Source organism: Gouania willdenowi, chromosome 5 (assembly GCF_900634775.1).
Source record: "Gouania willdenowi chromosome 5, fGouWil2.1, whole genome shotgun sequence".
In the NCBI taxonomy this organism is placed as follows: Eukaryota; Metazoa; Chordata; class Actinopteri; order Blenniiformes; family Gobiesocidae; genus Gouania; species Gouania willdenowi.
Window position 1 is genome coordinate 40163949 of NC_041048.1, and position 20393 is coordinate 40184341.

The following is a 20393-nucleotide window of genomic DNA, read 5'->3' on the forward strand; positions in this document are numbered from 1 at the left end:
TTTGTAATTATGTAATTTTTTGTCCCACATATTTTTTATTTTTTTATTTTTGCTTGACATGAATCACTATGAAATGTGCTACATATTGTTGCCTCACTTTGTTTGATGAATAAAAAAAAAAAGGATTATTCTGCATAAATACAGTTTTAAACACTATTCCATTTTTATTATAAATATTACCATGTTTGTGAGATATGTGTCTGCAAGACTGAAGTTGGAGTTTTGGTCTTTTTCCTCATTTTTCTGTCATTCTGCCTATTTGTGTTGTTATTTTGTGTGTTGTTTTTCTTCTCTTTTTACCCTTTTGCATTGTTTGACATATACAACAATATGAAGACAAAATGCAAATAAATAAATACATATTAAAAGCATGCATAACTGAATAATAATAATAAAATACATGTACAAATATGTATTTAATGTTTTTTATTCATTCATGTATGTATTTTTACAATTATTTATTTAATCAAGCATATATTTAATTACTAATTTATTTAAATCAGAGTTTATTTATTTTCTTATTTGTAATTGTCATTTTTCACGTTTTTTTTTTTTTTTTTTTTTTTTTTGCCTTACATGAATCACTTGTAAAAGTGCTCCATATTGTTGCCTTGCTTTGTTTGGCCAATAAAAAAGACTATTCTGATTAATTACAGTTTTAAAGACATAAACAGTATTGATTTTATTGTAAATATTATCCCTGTCACATTTTTTGACATGCTGCGTCTGTATCATTTTGAAGTGGGAGTTTTGAACCAGACATGCAGAGTTCCGAGGGTCCTTGAACGCAGCATGAGAATGAGCAGCTCACCTGTCACAGGTGAATCTCATGACCTTGATTGGCCCTAACTTTATTTAAACTATGGATGAGCAACAAGTCGTTCTTTCTGAGCTCCAACGGCAACTGGTCATCGCATAGTATGAGAAACTTTTTTAAAATAAATCAGGGGTGTCAAACTTATTTCACATCAGGGTCCGATGCAAAAAAAAAATATCTATAAATAAACATTTGTCTTTTTTAATGTACATTATTGGCAAACACATGGTTTTAATTGTCTGAATCATTTTACAACATACAAAGAAAACCTAAATTCATATTTATGTTTTCTGCTAAATGTTTGACACTCTTGGTTTGGCTGTTTAAAGCTGCAGCTGTGACCCCATTAACACGTGATGTTAGTTTGTAGTGTAGTGCACACATGCTAGTTTATACACACTGTTGTTGCTGAGTCATGGTAATAACACTACAGCTGACCCAAAAATTGTTGCTGATTTGTGTTTAAATTGTTATATCCTGCAAGTTATTTTAGAATAATACTAGTGCAGTGGCCGTAGGAAGTGTGTGTTGCTATAGAAAAGTGGGAGGTTCATGGATGGTTTACATGGGAGCTTTATTTCCTTTTTACTTCAGAATAAAAGTTAAATCCTCTTTAAACTGACTGTAACACTCAGTTCCTGAAATTTAATTCAGAATCACACACGCACAATTTTGTTATTACTCACCTTAGTTGCAAACGTTGCTCACTGAGGACACCTGCTGGTCAATATTTACGATGTTTTTTTAGGAAATTAGAACCACTTTAGTCATATTTTAGTTACTATGACATCCTGTCAATATTGAGCAGTTCTGCAAAGCTGCATTTAAGACAATTTTATGAAATATTTCATGAACACTATCACTGCAGTCTAAACAAATCTGATGTTGCACACCCTTGAATCAAGCAGCAGCCATGTTGAAAGTCTCAGCTCTGTCCATCCCTGAACCACCAGATATTTGAGCCTCAGGCACATCCCTTGCTCTAGGGATAGATAAATGTTAGTTTCATTTATTCAAGAAGTACATTTCCTAAAAAACCTAAGTTGTTTGACCACAACCATGGTTTCACTACCTGAATAATCAAAGTCATGCTTTGTTTTTAAACATGACTCGGCAACATTGCACAACTACAATTGCTGAGTTGTGGTTCACACACCACAGCCCACCCAAGTGTTTGTGCTGTGTTTTGGCTGTACTATGGTTTTTTCGCTTACATTTTTGCTGTGTCATTGTTTGAACGTCTGTATATTGCTGTGTTGCCGTAATGGTTTGAAGCTTGTGTTGTTGCTGGGTTGAGGTTTGAGCAGCAATTAAAACCCAAGAATTGTCATTTATTTATAAACTCTATTATGTTTTGGCATTCTTAGTTTTAAATATGTTGACTAATTTTACCATCAAAACTTGACCATTTTTTATTGCGTGACTAATAACGTAGTCATTTTCAGAATTGCACATTTTCAGGATGGCAAAGTTTCTAAATTGCGAAATTGTAGAATTGTGGATTTTTGAATTTGCCAATATTCCAAAAATGTGAATATTTTTGGAGAAATGCAAATTTTCAAACTAACAAATTTTAAGAATTTGGTTTTTCAAGAAGAATTGCAAATTTTCAGAAGAAATATTAAAGAATCATGTATGAAGATTATAAATTTGACTGAGGAATTTCAAGAAAAATGAAAGTGCCATCACAGCATCCAGATAAATGACTGGAACTCACGCTGACACCGACTTAAAGATGGAACTCACCTGTAGTCTGAGAAGAACCAAGACCAGCCTCTCTGGGACCTTCATCACATGGGATATAGATTAATCTATTGTTCTGAAGTTTTATTTTCTCTGAGATTATCTATTGCATATGTTGAAATATCCATAGTACCTGTTAAATCGTTTTCAGCTAATGTTTCAAAATTTTTATTTGCTGTTACATTCCTGTCCCAGTTAAGGTTAAATATTTCTATTTTGTCGGCTAATGTTCCAAAGTGTCCCAGCTGAGATGCAGAATGTTTGTGCCTGCTAATCTTGCAATAGCTAAAGTTAAATATTCCAACGTGTGGGATAATGTTGTAATGTGTCCCATCTCTGGTTAAATATTTTCAATGTGCAGGATAATGTTGGTTCCAGCTAAGGTTAACTTCCATTGTTCCAGCTCTGTTAAGAGTTGAGGTTAAATCTTCCCTTTACAATGAAATAATCTCTGCATTTTAACCTTTTTCCCCCTTGCAGCTGTCCTTTGATCTTTTATTTAGGTATAAGGGTCTTGCTTACTTGAACACGTATCGTCCATACTTCTCTGAACCCAAGGCACCCCCTTACCAAAAGTGGTAAGTGCTTGAGTAGAAGGGGAAGGTGTTTAACTTCAAACCCTGCTACCCAAACATGACCGTGTGGCTGTACATATGGATCATCAGCCACCGACCTGACTGGACTGATGCTAAACTTGATAGCCCAAGTTCTTGTTGACTTGGTTGATGGTATAACCCAGCTATTTTTTTGTATTGTTTCCATAACTAACATCCTTTTTGCATTGTTCTGATGTATAATCTGGTCCTTTTTGCATTATTTCAATGTATAACCATGTCTTTGTTGCACTGTTTCACGGTTTAACTCTGGTCCTTTTTGCATTACTTTAGTGAATAACCAGGTTCTCTTTTTGCATTCTTCCAATGTTTAACCAGATTCCCTTTTCCTTGTTGTGATTTATAACACAGCTCTTTTTTTGCATTGTCCGAAGACAAATTCAGTTCCATTTTGCTTTTTCCGTTCACTAATCCAGTCCTTTTTGCTTTGTTCTGATGACTGACCTAGTTCCATTTTCTATTGTTTTGATGTGTGACCAAAATCTACTATTTCCTTACATGTTAATTTCCTACATGATATCAACCAGGGGACATTGCATTGAACTTCAGGAGGAAGTCCTGGTAGTTTCAGTGCTGGTTTGAATCCTACTAAGTACTTCTGCTAACTCATGCTAACCTATGAGCAATGGCTTCTGGTTTAAGGAATTGAACCCACCCTCAGAACAAGTGCTTCACCTCTTCAACAAAGTAGACGTGCAATATGCCATACTTACATAATTTGCAGAAATCTCCAAATTTACATTGAGATGACAATAAAACCATCTGGTAACTGTCCAACATGCAGAAAATAATAAACTGATTGTATTACAATATTATACTCAACCATTTTGACTTTGTGTTTTTAGCAGAATTTTAAACTATTAAATGTAGCTGAATACAAGCTAAAGAAACACAATTAATGTAACAAATAAACTAAACTTAGAATTTAGACTTAAATCTAATGCAGAACTTTAAAAATAACAAGTTACAGTAAATGAAACCCTATAGTTTTAGGTTCCTGTTGTATTCACTGCAGCCACAAGGTGGCAGACTTTTCCTTTCTTTGATTAATAAAATGACTTCAAGCAATTTGTTTTCCACTAGTTTTATAATAAATGAATTAGGAAGAAACATTTGCATTGAGTTTGAGACATCGCTCGCATAGTTCTGTGTAATATATTTTAAATTACTGCGTGATAAAACGTATTATTTTTAAATTACATTCTATCATCAAATGATTATTAATTATTATTATTATTACAAAAAAATAATACAATTTATTCAATCCCCAAATGTGTAGACAATTAAGGACATTAGTATAGTAGTAATTCATTTCCTTCAAATTAATAAAGTTTGTATGGTTAAAGTGAGCAGACAAAAAGGATAGTAACAGTAACACATCTTTATTAACCTGATTCACAAACCATAAAAGGTCAAAAACAAGGTCAGTTCATGTAAACAAACAGCAAATAAAGCTGTTGACATGGTGACAGCACAAACACATTAATCCTCAGAGTTTCTGTACAAAAGAGTTGATATGAACTTTAGCTGAGCTTAAACATCATCTGTATGTAGACAGTGAGCATGCATTAAAACGCTGTGTATATTTCACACTGTAATTAGAAAACAGTCATAATCATTTGTAAACGCTGCAGATTTTTGTAAACCAGGGAAGATCATTTCTCACTTTACATTTACGTAAATACAAACATGTATTGGAATGCATAATTACACAGGTTAACTATATAAAATAATGAAACCAATTATATAAAAAAAAAATAATGAAATTATATGAATGTTTTAACAACAAAGATAGTTCTGAACCTATAATGGTTTTGTTATATATTTATCATTTAATTTTTTTAATTAAAAATATACAATTAGCTGATAAACCTTGGGTAAAGTCACAGAAACCAAAACATGCTCCTAAAAACTTTGATACATAATGTTTAGCTTTCAGTGCAAACCAGTGTGTTTATTAGCAAGCAGAGGATACAAACAAGTACAACAGTGTTGTTTTGTGTATTTTTATTGTTTTGTGTAATTTGTTAGTTTGTATTTGTATTCTCTTTTTTTTTTGTATTTTTATTGGCATTTTGTGTATAGCTGTTATTTTTTTGTGTAATTCTGTTCTCATTTTGTGTATATTTATTGTTTTGCATAATGTACTGTGTAATTTTGTGTAATGTATGCATCATTTATTGTTAGTTTGTGTATTTCTATTGTTATGCATAATTTTCATTTTGTGTATTTTTTTGCTGTTTTGTGTGATTTATTGTCATTTTGTGTGTATTTTGTTCTCATTTTCTGTACTTTTGTTGTTTTTGTGTATTTCTATAGTCATCTTGTTCAGTTTTGAAGTAATTTTGATAATTTTACTGGTCTTTTGTACATTTTTCTTTCATTATGTGCATTTTCTTCGTTTTTGTAACTGGTAGCTTTGTTAGTCATTCATGTGTAGTTTTGTGTAATTGTCATTTTGTGTATTTTTCATATGTTTGCACATTTGTCCTGTGTTTTTAGTGGATGATGGATTCTGACACAGTTTAAGGTTGTATTTTTTTTGCACAGAGTGGAGAGAGGACATGTATCCTTCCTGATTGACCTCAGATGCAAATATGCATCAAAGTGCGAAGGCCCGCCCTCGCCTACATCTGATTGGAGGAGGTGGCCCCTCCCACCTGGCTGTAGTCAGATGGAGGGCTGAAGTTTCCCGACTGATCCAGACCTCCTGGGTTGTAGGGCTGCTGGGTAAACGTGCCCGCCTGTTTCTGAGAAGCCCCGCCCCCTGCCAGTCGACCCGCCCCTTTGTGCCAGCTTGTCTCCTTGAAAACAAACCAGATGTTTCCAGCCCAGAGGACAAAGTTTAGATATCCAAAAACCTGCAGAAACAAGATATAGCAACGATACACGACATAAATCATCAGATATGACAACATATAGAAATACTGGAGATTAAACTTAAGATAAGTTCCAATACAGGAATCATTAGCCTCATTAAAGCTTAATGATCCTCAAATAGTGAACGTTAGTGTGTAATATAACTTTTGGTGTTTTCACTGTGTGACAAGGAATTAGACGTTGTGTGGGAATAATTATTATACTGGTAACTATCTTGTTATGGGTGTTTTTAAAGTAGTTTTGTGTCATTTTTGTCTGTTTTGCATAATTCATTGTCATTTTGTTAGTTTTTGTTGTGGTTTAGCATAATTTATTGTTATTTTTGTATTTATGTTTTTCATAATGTATGGTCATTTTCTATACTTCTGATTTTTTGTTTTGTGTAATTGTCATTTTGTGTATTTCTGTTCTCATTTTGTGTAATATTTATACATTTTGGAGTTATTTTAGTTGTTTTTTGTCTGGGTTTTCATTGTGAACTGCACAAAATTAGTCTGAGGGCTGTAAGTGGTCCCTGGCCCGCCAGTTGTGCATGTCTACTTCCTGGACAGTGATTGCTTACATTTGGATATTATTTATTCCCACTCATATTTTAAAAGTAAGATTGACTTTCTTAACCTTGGAAAATGCAGAACTGGTTAACTTTCACTGCACCAAACAATCTCCTGAAGCAACGCTTCACGTGTAGTTACAACGATCCCCCAAACGTACCACGGATGTGTTGAGTCCAGACCACCGTGCTCCGTGCACAGACCCACACTTGTTGGTCTGAACTTTGCAGGCTGGGATGAGAAGCTGCACCTCGTCAGGATCTGTGGCCGTTTTTACGTCAGAAAGAGCTTTGGCCCACGCCGAGGAACTGACGAGCCACACGAAGGAGAACACAACGGTCACCACAAAGTCCTACAAGAACACAGAGAACGTAGCAAATGTTGAAGAACAGTCATGTGGAGACAGGACCATCTATAAGGGGGAATAAAGGGGAGAGATTTTTGGGGTCCATCCATAAAGTCAGTAAAATGGTCTATTCTATGAATCTGTGATAACCACATTTATTTATTCATCTGAAAAATATCCACTGTTATCCAGGAACATTTATTATTATAGTCATCTTAGAGATGGAAAACATTGTTTTAATCAGAAATAAATTGGGTTAAAAGTGGTGAAATGGGGGTTTTAAAAACCACAGAAATTGATTAATAGTTGCAAGTTAGAGTGGGCAAAACGGACAGAAAAAGTATTTAAAAGGGTTCAAAGTGTCAGAAATGGGGGGTTGGGGTAATGTAATTTAAAAAGTAGAAACAAATTAATTTAAACTGGCAAATAATGGGCATGACAAATCTTGAATGTGATTAAACTGGCAAAAATAAGCATGAAATATGGTGAAAAGAGGTTAAAAGTAACAAAAATGAGTCAACATATGTGACATTAGGTGAGAAACGTGGAGTAAAGGGTTTATAAGCACTGAAAAAAATGTGCAGAAAACGCATCAAAATTTGATGGAGAAGTGTCAGAAATGGGAGTAATGTAGAAAAAATGTATTAAAAGGAGCAAAAAATATGGCAAGAAAAAGTGATGAAAATAGGTAGAAAATAAGGGAAGTTTGGTGTCGTTGCAGAAAAAGAGTAAAAATAAAAATAGGCTCAAAATGTTAAAAAGAATATTCCTGGTGACCCTGAAAGGGGTGCTGACCACAAGGTTGGGAATCCCTGGCCAAACTCACAATGAGTGGTCCTCGGCTGATTTGACGATATTTGTTGAGGAAGAAGATGTAGACGATGGAGGCCATGAGGGAATAGAGGAAGGCAAACACTGAGATGGTGACAAAGAACTCTGCAGACGAGGAAAAGTCTCCAATCAGGAACACTCGCTCTCGTTTGGTGGCTTCGCACGCCGGTGCCTCAAAGGACACCTGATCCAACCTGTGAACACACAACAATGGGTTCAGCATCCATCAGCATCCATCAGCATCCATCAGTGAGGGGCCAAAGGAAGCTGTGCTCACCTGAAAGGATAACCAAAGTCAATGGGAATGCTGAGGTTGCTGCTGGCCTTCTCCATACAGTCCACGCTGACACGCAGCTGACCAGAGTAGCCTCCACACGTGGAGAACGCAAAGACGGCAAAGAGCTGCAAAAACACACACACGTAAATCAACACCACTGAATTTCTGCATTTTAATCTACTAATGTTTGTTAAATTACAGCTCATGATGTTGTGGTGGATTTGATCGTCTACATCAGACATGGGCCACATGCGGCCCTCGGTCAAGTGTTCAGTTGACCCCAAAGTAAACGCACAAAATGACTCCAAAAACACACAAAATGCTGGATAAATACACAAAACAAAAGCAAAAAGATTAAAATAAATAAATGAAATTAAAAAAAACATACAAAATTACAGCACATTCAGAAAAAGGCACAAAAGGACAATAAAAATAGATTAAACTCTAAAACCACACAAGACGACTACAAGTATACACAAAAATCACTATACAACATGCAAAATGACACCAAAAATCCACAAAACAGCAACAAAAAACACAAACGTTTTCTGCATTTTTGTTGCAGTTCTTTCTTTATTTTGGGTGTTTTTGGAGTTATTTTAGGATTTTTTTGGTCATTTTGTAAATTTTCTTTTGGTCATTTAGTGCATTTTATGTCAGTTTTGTGTACTTTTGTTGTTTTCTATCTTTTTGGAGTCATTTTGTGCATTTGTATTTTAGTTTTGTGTGTTATTGAAGTCATTTTGGGTGTTTGTGGAGTCTTTTTCTGCATTTCATTGTAATTTTGTGTATTCTTGTTCTAGTTTTGTATGTTATTAAAATCATTTTGTGTAATTCTGTTGCCATTTTTGTGTTTATGGAGGACTTTTAGTTATTCTTTGTTGTTTTGTGTGTTTCTGGAGTCATTTCGTGCATTTTTATCATAGTTTTGTTTGTGTCGTTGAAGTCATTTAGTGTGTTTTTGATGCCATTTTGTGTGTTTGTGGAGTATTATTCTTAGTCGTTTTTTGTGTTTGTGGAGTCATTTTGCTCATTTGTATAGTAGTTTTGTGTATTTTTCTGTCATTTTGTGTAGTTTTTTTAAACTAAAACTTTATGTGCATTTACTTTGGGGGCCCCACAACATTAAACGCAGGGCAGCATGGGGCCCATGTCTGGTTTAACGTATGGTTTCTGACTGGGTCCTTTGAACAGCAGAGCTTAGCTACACTGTGGAAAGACAAAAGATGCAAAGCTCTGCATCCCCGTGAGTTTATCTCCCTCACTTAGAGCTCAGATCCTCAGGGAACAACAGATAGAGCGAGAGCGAGAAGAGATGGAGGGATACAGGGAGGAGGAGGAGAGATAAAAGTCACCCGTACCAAACCGGTGTTTAAATGCTCAGGTACAGATGTGAGTGAATCCAACCAAAAATAACCAAATGAATCCAAAATGACAGGGTTGGAACCAAAATGGTGCAGGGCTGTCAAACCCAGTGTGTAAATCACACAAACTCAATATTTCAAGTGGAACAAAGAACCTCCTTAAGCCTCAAAACTCAATAAGCTGCACACTCAACATTTGAAATGCCACTATAATTCATCAATCTGTCATTTATTCAACACAATGACAAACGCTGTAATCCATTGGCTCGTTTCTCATCATTTCATTGCTCTTTCCTTCTGTTTGCAGAAACTTGAGGGAAATGTAGGACAGTCTTTATGATGAAGAAAACCCAGAGCGAGGGAAACATACTGTATCTCATTTTAAACGCTTATCGCCCGCTGCTGCTCTAATCACTGCACAAACTAACCACAGGGATTTAAACACATTAAAATAACAGTAAATTGTTTAAGAAATAGTTCATTTTACACTAAGATTCCAAAAAACAAACCGAATCACAGAAAAACTCTAAAAAAAAACACAATAAGACGACAAGTATACGTAAAATATATGAAAAATATACAAAACGAAATCAAATTTCATAAAAATGACAAACATTTTGTGTATATTTATTGTGGTTTTGTGTGTTATTCAAATCATTTTGTGAATTTTTGTTGCCATTTTGTGTGTTTATTGAGTAATTTCCAGATTTTTTTTGTGTGTGTTTTTAAGTCTTTTTATGTATTTTATTGTACTTTTTGTTGTTGTTGTTGTTTTCTATTTTTTATTTTTTTTGGAGTCGTTTTTGTACATTTTTTTTTTTGTAGTTTCGTGTGTTATTGAAGAGACTTTGCATGTTTTTATTGTCATTTTCTGTGATATTGAAGTCATTTTTAGAGATTTTTGTCAACGATGAAGAAACCCAGATTCACAAACTAACCACACAGATTTAATGCAATGGAAAAGAATCCAATACATCAATAAAACAGTAAAATGTTCAAGAAAGATTAAAAATAAACATGAAATTCATCACTCTACGTGTATTAAAGCAGGGGTGTCAAACTAATTCTGGTTCAGGGGCCAAAATATGGATAAGTCTGATCTTAGAGGTTGGGAATTGAATCATTTCATTATTAGTGTTACTTTGCATTTCCATGTATAAATGAAATGTAACATGTATGTAAAGTATATATGGCACCGACAATATCCAACCAATAGGTGACGTTCAGTGACAATATTTATTCACTTTGGGGAAATGTCAAATAATTTCAGGATTAAGCAGGACTTTGGAAAAATGTGGTTTCTAAGTAAAAATTAAATGGAGTAATTTTGGTTGGTTTTGTTGTGATTTTGTGGGTTTGTAGCGTCATTTTAGACGTTTTTTTATTGTCATAAGTGTTTTTGATGTCATTATTTATTAAAGTTTTGTGTGTTAAATATTACATTTTGTGCCATTGTCTGTGTTATTGAAGTTATTTTAGAGATTCTTTGTCATTTTGTGTGTTTTTGGAGTCATTACGTGCATTTTCATTGTAGTTTTGTCTTTTTTTATTTGTTTTCTATTTTTGTGATTCATTTTGTGCATTTTATTGAAGTTTTTATTCATTTTGGGTAAATTTTGTCAAACAGTTTGTGGATTGAGCAGGGTTTTGAAAAAATTAGGTTTCTTTCAACAATTCAAGAGTAAAAAACTGGGAAAACTGGAAACTCTGGCATATTTTATAGAGTTTCATTAAATTTGTGACAAATATTACGCCCCTTCACAACCCTACTGAGATATCCACAACTAAATGATTTGGTAATTTACACTGTTTTTCCCTTGCGGGCCGATTTGGATGTTTTAAAGGGTCGTATTTTGACACGTGTGTATTAAAGGTAACTACAGAAGGTAAACAAATCAAAAATCAAGCTGTGGTTCAAAGGAAAGTTGTTTTCCTTTCTTTTTGATCAGAACTTCCTGTTTTGCTACATCTACGATAACTACAGCATAATTTCACACAGCAGAGAAGAATAAAAGCTGATCATTGTTTCACCTCCAGCGCTGAAGAACAAAACCAGGAGCTTATTTAATCCTGCTCTGCACAGGGAACGCTTTGTGTCCAACACAGCCCACTTTTCTCTTTAAGCCTGACTGACCACAAGGGAATTTCTACGAATTCAGTGTAACAGTGTCCCTACATGTTGGACTTCAACGTCTGTGAGAGAAGCTGAATGAAAACCTAAAGAGGAAATACACAGCTGTGTGTGTGACTTCAATTCTTCATAAATAGTGCTGTTTATGTGTTTTTTAAACAGAAAATGAACATTTTTTTAAGCTCATTTATCAGTTTCTATCAGGCACAGCTCCATCCATCATCCATTCATCTATCTGTCCAGGGTTGCTTAGTTAAAGGTCCAGTATTATGTTATTTTTCACTCATCTCTAATTGTTCTAAGAACAAAGTATTTGAGGTTTATTTTCCCAAACTCACCTGTTTTCTGGAGTTTTAGCCTCTGAAAAGTAACTTTCACACTGCTTCTAAAAACAGGCTGTTTTGGAGCCTTCATTAATTATTTATGGTCAAAAACAGACAGAAAAAGTGTCAAAAATGGTTCAAAGTGTCAAAAACATTAATAATTATTTCAAACTGGCATTAATTGGCCATGATAATTTATAAATGTGATTAAATTGGTAAAAACAAGCATGAAATATGGTGAAAAGAGTTTAAGAATGACAATAATGGGTCAACATATGTATATTGTCTTTTTAAAGATGTAAATCCTTGTTTTAATCAGAAATAAAAAAGGGTTAAAAGTGACCAAAAATGGTGGAAAAGGTGGTGAAATGGGATTTAAAAAACTGAAAAATGGTTCAATATTGGAACAATAAGTTTAAACTGGCAAGTAATGGGCATTACAAATCATGAATGTGGTTATATTGGCAAAAAATAAGCATTAAACATGGTGAAAAGAGGTTAAAAGTGACAATAATGGATCAACATATGTGGTGGAAAGGGTTTATAAGTGCTGGAAATGTCTAGAAAGTGGACACAATGTGCAGAAAAAGGTGTTGAAATTTGATGTAGAAGTGTCAGAAAAGGGAGTAATGTAGCAAAAATGAAAAATACAGCAAGAAAAAGTGATGAAAATCAGGTTAAAATATGACAAGTTTGGTGTAGTTGGAGACCAAATAATTTTGGCCAAAAACAGACAGAAATATGGTGAAAAGGGTTCAAACCCCAACCCTACTGGGACAATTAGTTAAAACTGGCAAATATTGGGCATGATTACATTTAAATGTGTTTAAATTGGCAAAAATAAGCATGAAATATGGTGAAGAGAGGTTAAAAGTGACAATAACGGGTCAATATATGTGACATTAGGTGGAAAAGTGGTGAAAAGTGGTGTAAAGGGTTTATAAGTGCTGAAAATGTCTTGAAAGTGGGAAAAACTTTACAGTAAATGCATTGGAATTTGATGTAGAAGTGTCAGAAATGGGAGAAATGTAGCAAAAATGCATTTAAAGGAACAAAAATATGGCAAGAAAAAGTGATGAAAATAGGTTTAAAATATGGCAAGTTTGGTGTAGTTGCAGAAAAAGGGTAAAAATAAGCAAAAATAGGCTCAAAATGTTAAGAAAGTATTCTTAGTTTCTTGAAGGTATCTGGCAACCCCCTCCCAGTGTCTCGCGACCCCAAGGTTGAGAACCCCTGCTCTAGATCACTGTGAATATCTGGAAAAAAGGAGATTTGTCATTAATAAGTCAAACACATCATTTCTGGGAGTTAAAATCCTGATATTGTTGTATTTAGTCCATTAATCATCCTGTAGCAAAAAAATGGTGGTTAGCAAGAGAAAACCAAGACCTGAATCACAGATGTGTTGTTGTTGTTGTTGTTGTTGTTGTTGTTGTTGTTGTTGTTGTTGTTGTTGTTTTGTAACTTTTTAGATTTGCACAAGTAAAGGAATCTAAATGAATCCATTGATAGACTTTGAAAATGTGTAAAAACAGCAGCAGCTTAATAGGAAAATACATGTTTATCATCTGCATCATGTGCTCAAGCAACTGTACAATTTAGCTCTCACACACACACACACACACACACACACACACACACACACACACACACACACTGTAACGGGTTTGGGCACATCTCAAAGGACAGCTTCTGCATGAGTTGGTTCACAGTAGAGAGGAGGAAACCTTACAGCTGTTCACATCACAACATGTCAGCCAATGACAGTGTGCCAAACAGACCAGGGGCTGCACACACACATGCACACACACACACGCACACACACAAGCATGCACAGCCCTAAACCTACCACAAGAACCTCCTGCAGACATCTCTGATTATGAACACGCCTCACACTCGCGTGTGACACTTACAGGATGAACTTCAATATCTCTTCATTTCAGCTTCAAATAAAGTTGAGCAGAATAAATATAGATCGTTGCTTGGGCTGTGAGACAGAAACAAACAACATGTAACATCTAACATTGATGTTTCTAGGGTTAGCTAGTTTTAATACACCCCAGTCATTTGACGACAAAACAGCCACAGACATTTGCGTGGTTTCACAAATATTCTTCTGATACAGACAGAGTTCACCCGTCTCATACTTGAATACGTAACCCCAGCTCCCACATTCACCATAGCTTTCAAGCGACCACTCTTGATGCAAAGGAAATGGAGGTGGTGTCTGAATTCTTTTCAAAATCACCAAAGACTTTTCATGGTGACCGGCAATACGTTTTGATTCTTGTAGAATTGTACCAACAGTTTCACTAATGATACCAGTAGACATGGTGAAGCCAGTGTGTGTGTGAAAAGTTTAGAGGTAAGTCTGATGTGTGAAGCCTGTGTGCGTGTGTGTGTGTGTGTGTGTGTGTGTGTGTGTGTGTAAGCTGGAGAAAAGTACTCCAAAAACACACAAAATGGCAGAGAAATACACAAAATAACAGCAAAAATAGACACACACAAGAGCACAAACCTCCACAAACCTACAAATATTCTCTTTTCTAGATATTGTAGATTTCCATGGCATCAAGTCTTTTTTTAGTTAAAATGTTATCAAAATCACTCGAGTGCCTTCAATGTAATGCTGCTAAAAGACAAGTACAGTAACTCCTTAAGGTAAAAACTCCCAAAAAAACACACAAGACAATTACAAATAAGTAATTGAAAAATATGCAACAAACGAAAAAACAAAACCACACAACATAAGTAAAGTAAAAAAGAACAAAAACACACACAAAACGAATCACAACACAGAAAATATGTACAGAATTACTTAAAAAATACACAAAAGCAACCAAAATTAGCTGCCTAAACAACAACAAACACACAAAATAATAAAACAGACAAAAAATTACAAAATAGATCAAACGACATAAAAAAAATACACAAAATCACACAAAATGAGAGACAAATAATCAAAGTGATGAAAAGCTAACGTATGAAAAATGATAATACAAATATGAAAAATCACAACAATAACACAGAAAAGGACGAGAAAATAAAATTCAAAAACACAAAACAACAATAAAATGAAATAACAAAAACTAAAATACACTACATGGCTCCAATACAAAAACAAAAATACACTTAACGGTTTCCAAAAAACAGAAAGCAAGAAACACACAAAATGAGAGAAAGAAATACAACACGACAACAAAAATACACAAAATCACAGAAAAATATACAAACCAACAACAGAAACACACTTGATGACTCCAACAAAACCCCAAAAATCAAGAACCACACATATAATAACATAAAAAATACAAAACGACAAGAAAATGACACAAAATGAATAAAAAAACCCACACGTAACAGTCACACAATAAAAGACAAATAATCAAAGTGATGAAAAGCTACAGTATATAAAACAATAATACAAATATGAAAAATCACACCAATAACACACAAAAGGACATGAGAAAATAAAATTCAAAAACACAAAACAACAATCACACACAAAATGACAAAAAAAATATATATATATATATGAAATTGTGACCACTAAAATACACCATGGTTCCCAAAACCCCAACAACAAACACATACAAAATAAAATTTAAATATATAAAATACACAAATTACACTTACAAACACACTTCAAAAAATACCCCAAAAAACAAGAAACACACAAAATGACAGAGAAAATACAAAACAACAAGAAAAATACACTAAATTATCACAAAAAACCCACAATATAACAACAAATGCACACAAAATGAAAATAATATAAACAGAATGACACAAAAACACAAACTTTTTATTGTTTCCTGTGTTAATGCTCTGATGGCTCATTATTCTAACGCTGACATGAATGTTCATCATGTGACCCTCGGATCAGATATAATACATTTTTGTGGCCCTGCTGTGATAAAAAGGAACAGGATTTGAAGGTAAAATACAGAATAAAAGAGTTGAACTGTTTCATCTTTTTAACACAGGGAGTTGCACGTATTAGTGAGACGTAGAATAAGGTGCAGAGACAAGACATAAACTATGAGAAATTAGTCAGAAAGCGTCTGATAGTCAATCACAGCTCATTAACGATGTCACACACACACACACACACACACACTGTACTGTTACAGTGTTATCATCATCACACAGATGGAGATTTAGATCTTTGGCAGCGTCACACAAATCCCACAGGAAACATTGCTTAAAGCAGCGGTAGGCAACGTTTATCACAGCAGGGCCACAACAATGTGTTTGTTTAATGAGGGTCACATGATCAACATTCATGTCAGCATGTAGATTAATGAGTGACCTGAGCATTAATACAGGAAACAACAAAGAGTTTTTATAGTCATTTTGTGTGTTTTTCTCTCATTCTGTGTTTGTGTGTTATTGTCGCGTTGTGAGACATTTTGTGTATTTCTGTAATCCTCTTGTGTATTTTTCCTGTAAAATACATGTTTTTTGGAGTCATATTGTGTATTTGTGTTGTCATTTTGGAGTCATTTTTATCTACTGTTGTCATTTTGCGTGTTTGTTAGTACTGTAAGTTGGCAGTCATTTTTTTTTATGTTTTTCTTATGTTTTGGTGTACTTTAGTTGTCATTTTCTGTAATTGTATATACCGTATTTTTTCTGAGTAATTTTATGTGTTACTGTTGTTTTGTGGGGTTTTTTTTTGGAGTATTTACTGTGTTTTTCTCATATTTTACTGTATTTTTCTGCCATGTTGTAATTCTTTGTATTTTTTAATGTATTCTTGCTTTTGTTTTGTGTATTTTTCTGTCATTTTGTACATTTACATTTCACAATAAAATTAGAACGAGGGCAGCATGTGGCCGAAAGGAACGTTCTCACCACAGTACACACACACACATACCCGTTTTTATCACACCGTGAGGACCAATGACAGAATGGTGTCTTATGGGATCCACACTTCCTGAAGGTCATACAGATCTGATTTTAATTTCTAAAATCATGAAAAATTTAAGGGAACACACAAATCACTTGAAACCTTCATTTTTTTAAAAATCGGTCCCCACGGCGTGAGTGATATTTCAGGAGGTGGACCCCACCAGAGTAGAAAAACCAACACACACACACACACACACACACACACACACACACACACACACACACACACACACACACACACACACACACACACCCTATCCTCATGGTTACGGTGATTTGACATCAAAGAAACTCACTTCTCTGTGTTTGTCCTGAGGCTTGTGTTCAGTTCACTACATTAGACACAACACACTCCCTCCATCAAACAGCTTTGGTTCATTCCTCATCCTTATTGTTGGATTCTCTTACATCCCTCACATGTGACAAACTCAAGGCTCGGGGGCCAAACACGGCCCTTTGGAGCATCCAATTTAGTCCACAGGAGAAAGTAAATATGACAGAGAAAACATAAATAATTCATTTGTAGATATCTCAGTCCTTTCAAATCCACAAATTCAACTAAACTCCACAGTATTTCTCTGCCTATATCACAAATTGTTGAAAGAACTTTCCATTTTTCTAATATCTTGCACAATTACTCACAAACAATCACAGAAAACTGCCCAGAATTGAATTAAAATTTGCCACAAAATCTAAATATTTTTAAGTGGAGATCCTACACGGGATGATATCTGTCAATACTTGCTTATATATTGTTGTTGCCTTCTTTATAGTTTAAATATCACTAATAAATATTAAATAGGGCACAATAATGTTGAAATTACTCTTTTTTTTTTACAGTTTGACATTCCTGGGCAAATAAATACAAAATTTGTGTGACTGAAAAAATAGCACACGCTGTTTTCACCAGGGTGTGTGATTTAAAAAATATAAAGTAGCTCAATTTAATAATATAAACTTAAAAAGGAAGATACTATATCTTTCACAATTGGAACTTTATTATTTCCACAAAGGAAAAAAATATAAAATAAAATAAAATAAAAGGTTTGTCAAAATGTATAATTATTATCATTTTTTAAATAAAATAACACCAATAAATTCAATTCAAAATAAAATAATAAAAAAAAAAACATTTTAGGCTACAATAAATGATAAATAATAATAATCTTAAAAAAAATAAATAAATAAATAAATAAATAAAAAAATAAAATTAATAATAATAATAATAATAATAATAATAATAATAATAATAATAATAATAATAATAATAATGCTCTGAAAAAATAACCTATAATTAATGCTGTTTTGGTGCATATGTTTAATCTGATTGGTCGGCTATGATGTGATGTATTTGATTGTTGTCTGATCGTTTCATTTTTTGTAGTTTCACAATGTCCGCTGATCATTTTAAAACAAATAATAATAATAATTTACTCAGTACTCTTTTAAAACATACGTACAAGTAAAATGACTATACCCATAAAAACTTCTGCTGGAATATCCGTGGTTGTACTTCACAACAGAGGACATGAACGTGCAAGCAGGCAATAGTCACACCCCAAAACAGCTGATGGAGCACTCTGTTTATAAAAGGATCTCTGATTGGCTGAAATGTAGCATCACGCTCCTGGATTTCTGAAGCTCAAATATAAAACGAGAAGGATCAGAGGTCCAGAGTCCTCTTAGAACACTTTTAATTACAATATATTCAAATGTTAGCATACATTTTTTTAACCTAATGAAGCAAAAAAAAATTACATACTGCAGCTTTAAAGAGATCATATGTCTACTGCATGAATCACTGGCCAAAGGAGCAGGTGTCAAACACAGTCACTACATACAGAGCATACTGTATATACTTCAGGTATTATTAATTACTCTTTCGTGTGCACAAATGATTAAAAAAAGAAATAAAAATTACCACGTCATGTGACAAACAAACAAACACACAAATAAATAACATCACACAACTGTGGAAACTGAATCCCAGTGTAGAATAGTGAGTTTTTCTCCTACTATTGCACAAAAACAAACCAAATCACACAGATTTATGTTTATTCATGTGTATAAATGAACTCACCCATTGCAGAACGCGGATAAATCCCAGCGGTATTTTCAGCACCTGAAATGTCGCTCCAGAGGAAAGCTGCACACACGCGCACACACGCACACGCTCACTAATTAAGCTCACTTCACTTCAGGTGTAATGAGACAGACGGTAACCCACTCACCTGGTGAGCAGAGTCCATTCTGTTCTTCTCTTTACATGGAGGAGAAAATAAAAGATGAAATAAATCCAAACAATCACCGATGGAACCGACGCGCGTCGACGATCCGGAGACTGACTCCGACTGTGTCCGGAAAAAGCCGAGCGTCTTCGGTTGTTATGGACGATGTAGAGAGGTTTATTATAGAGACAGGAGGAAACAAGACCCTCACTGTCTCTATGAGGGTCTGCTTCACATTAGTGCAGACATTATATATATAATTTATTTTTAATAAATGTAATACACACACACGTTGTTTGGCCTTAGAATGATTTCATGGAATATTAAAGACATGGCCTGGGGGCCGCATGTAAATGATTAGTGCGTGTAAAGGAATTAATCAACTCTAGAAACACACGAAATTGTAGAAAAAACCCACAAAATGACAATAAAACATGCAAAATAAACAGTATAACAACAAAAACACAACAAATGATTGAAAAAACCATATAAAACAGCAAAAAAAAATCATACAAAATGAAAGAAAAATGGACAATATGGTCAGAAAACACACAATGTGTTGTTAGTAAAATAATAAGAACATAACAAAAACACACAAAATTCAAGTTGGAACTTTTTTAGTTATCTGCAGATTCTTTTTCCTCGCTGCAGTTGTTGCATAAATTACCAACTGCTTTTAGTGATATATTCAGTGCTGTTGTCAGTATTTGTGGACATACATACACACTGTTTTTAAACTTTCATGTCAGCATTTAAAATGACCACTTTCTGAGCATTAATACAGGAAATAACAAATAAAGGATGTTTGTGTGTTTTTATTTTTGTTTGTTTTTTTGTTTTTGCGGGGGGGGGTTCTGTCATTTTATTGTTATTTTCTGTCATTATTTATGTTATTTATATTTTTGTTATGTTTTTGTGTGTTTTCGGTCATTGTGTTGTTATTTTGCGTCTTTCCCTCATTTCTGTATATGTTTGTTGTTTTCTGTCTTTTTGTTATTATGTGGTTTTTCTATCATTTCTGTATAATTTTGTTGTTTTGTGTGTTTTGTTGTGGTTCTCCATGTTTTCTGTCTTTTTTTGTATTTTTTGTTGTTTTGTGTAATTCTTGTATTGTTTTGTGTTTTTTTGTAATTTCTTTGGCGTATGTGGCCCCCGGGGCCTCATGCCAGGCATAGCGTGTATTTTAATCCACACAGATTTTCAAAGCACTGCATCAAATAGAGAATTGTTGAATATAGGAACTCAAAATGATCTGAAACGAGGTGTTTCATATTTTCCTTTGGAGCAGAGACGTTAAACTCATTTCAGGTCACTGGCCAAATATGGAGCAGTTTATAAGAGAGAAAATTAGCAATTTGAAGATTATTGTGCTCT

At 34.1% G+C, this 20393-nt stretch overlaps 1 protein-coding gene across 2 annotated transcripts; it reads right to left on the minus strand.

Annotated features, from left to right (window-relative positions):
- Positions 1-5503: 5503 nt before the first annotated feature.
- Positions 5504-19111, minus strand: synpra (synaptoporin a). 2 transcript variants are annotated; one of them, XM_028447283.1, is made up of 6 exons: positions 19023-19111; positions 18872-18937; positions 8060-8184; positions 7778-7976; positions 6766-6957; positions 5504-5978 (listed from the first exon to the last, which is right to left on the minus strand). In XM_028447283.1, exons 1-6 carry the CDS (start codon positions 19038-19040, stop codon positions 5802-5804), a joined length of 777 nt encoding a protein of 258 aa, XP_028303084.1. In that variant the 5' UTR covers positions 19041-19111; the 3' UTR covers positions 5504-5801. The 2 variants fall into 2 exon arrangements, with proteins under 2 accessions (XP_028303084.1, XP_028303083.1); XM_028447282.1 differs by having other exon boundaries at positions 5504-6035.
- Positions 19112-20393: the final 1282 nt, after the last annotated feature.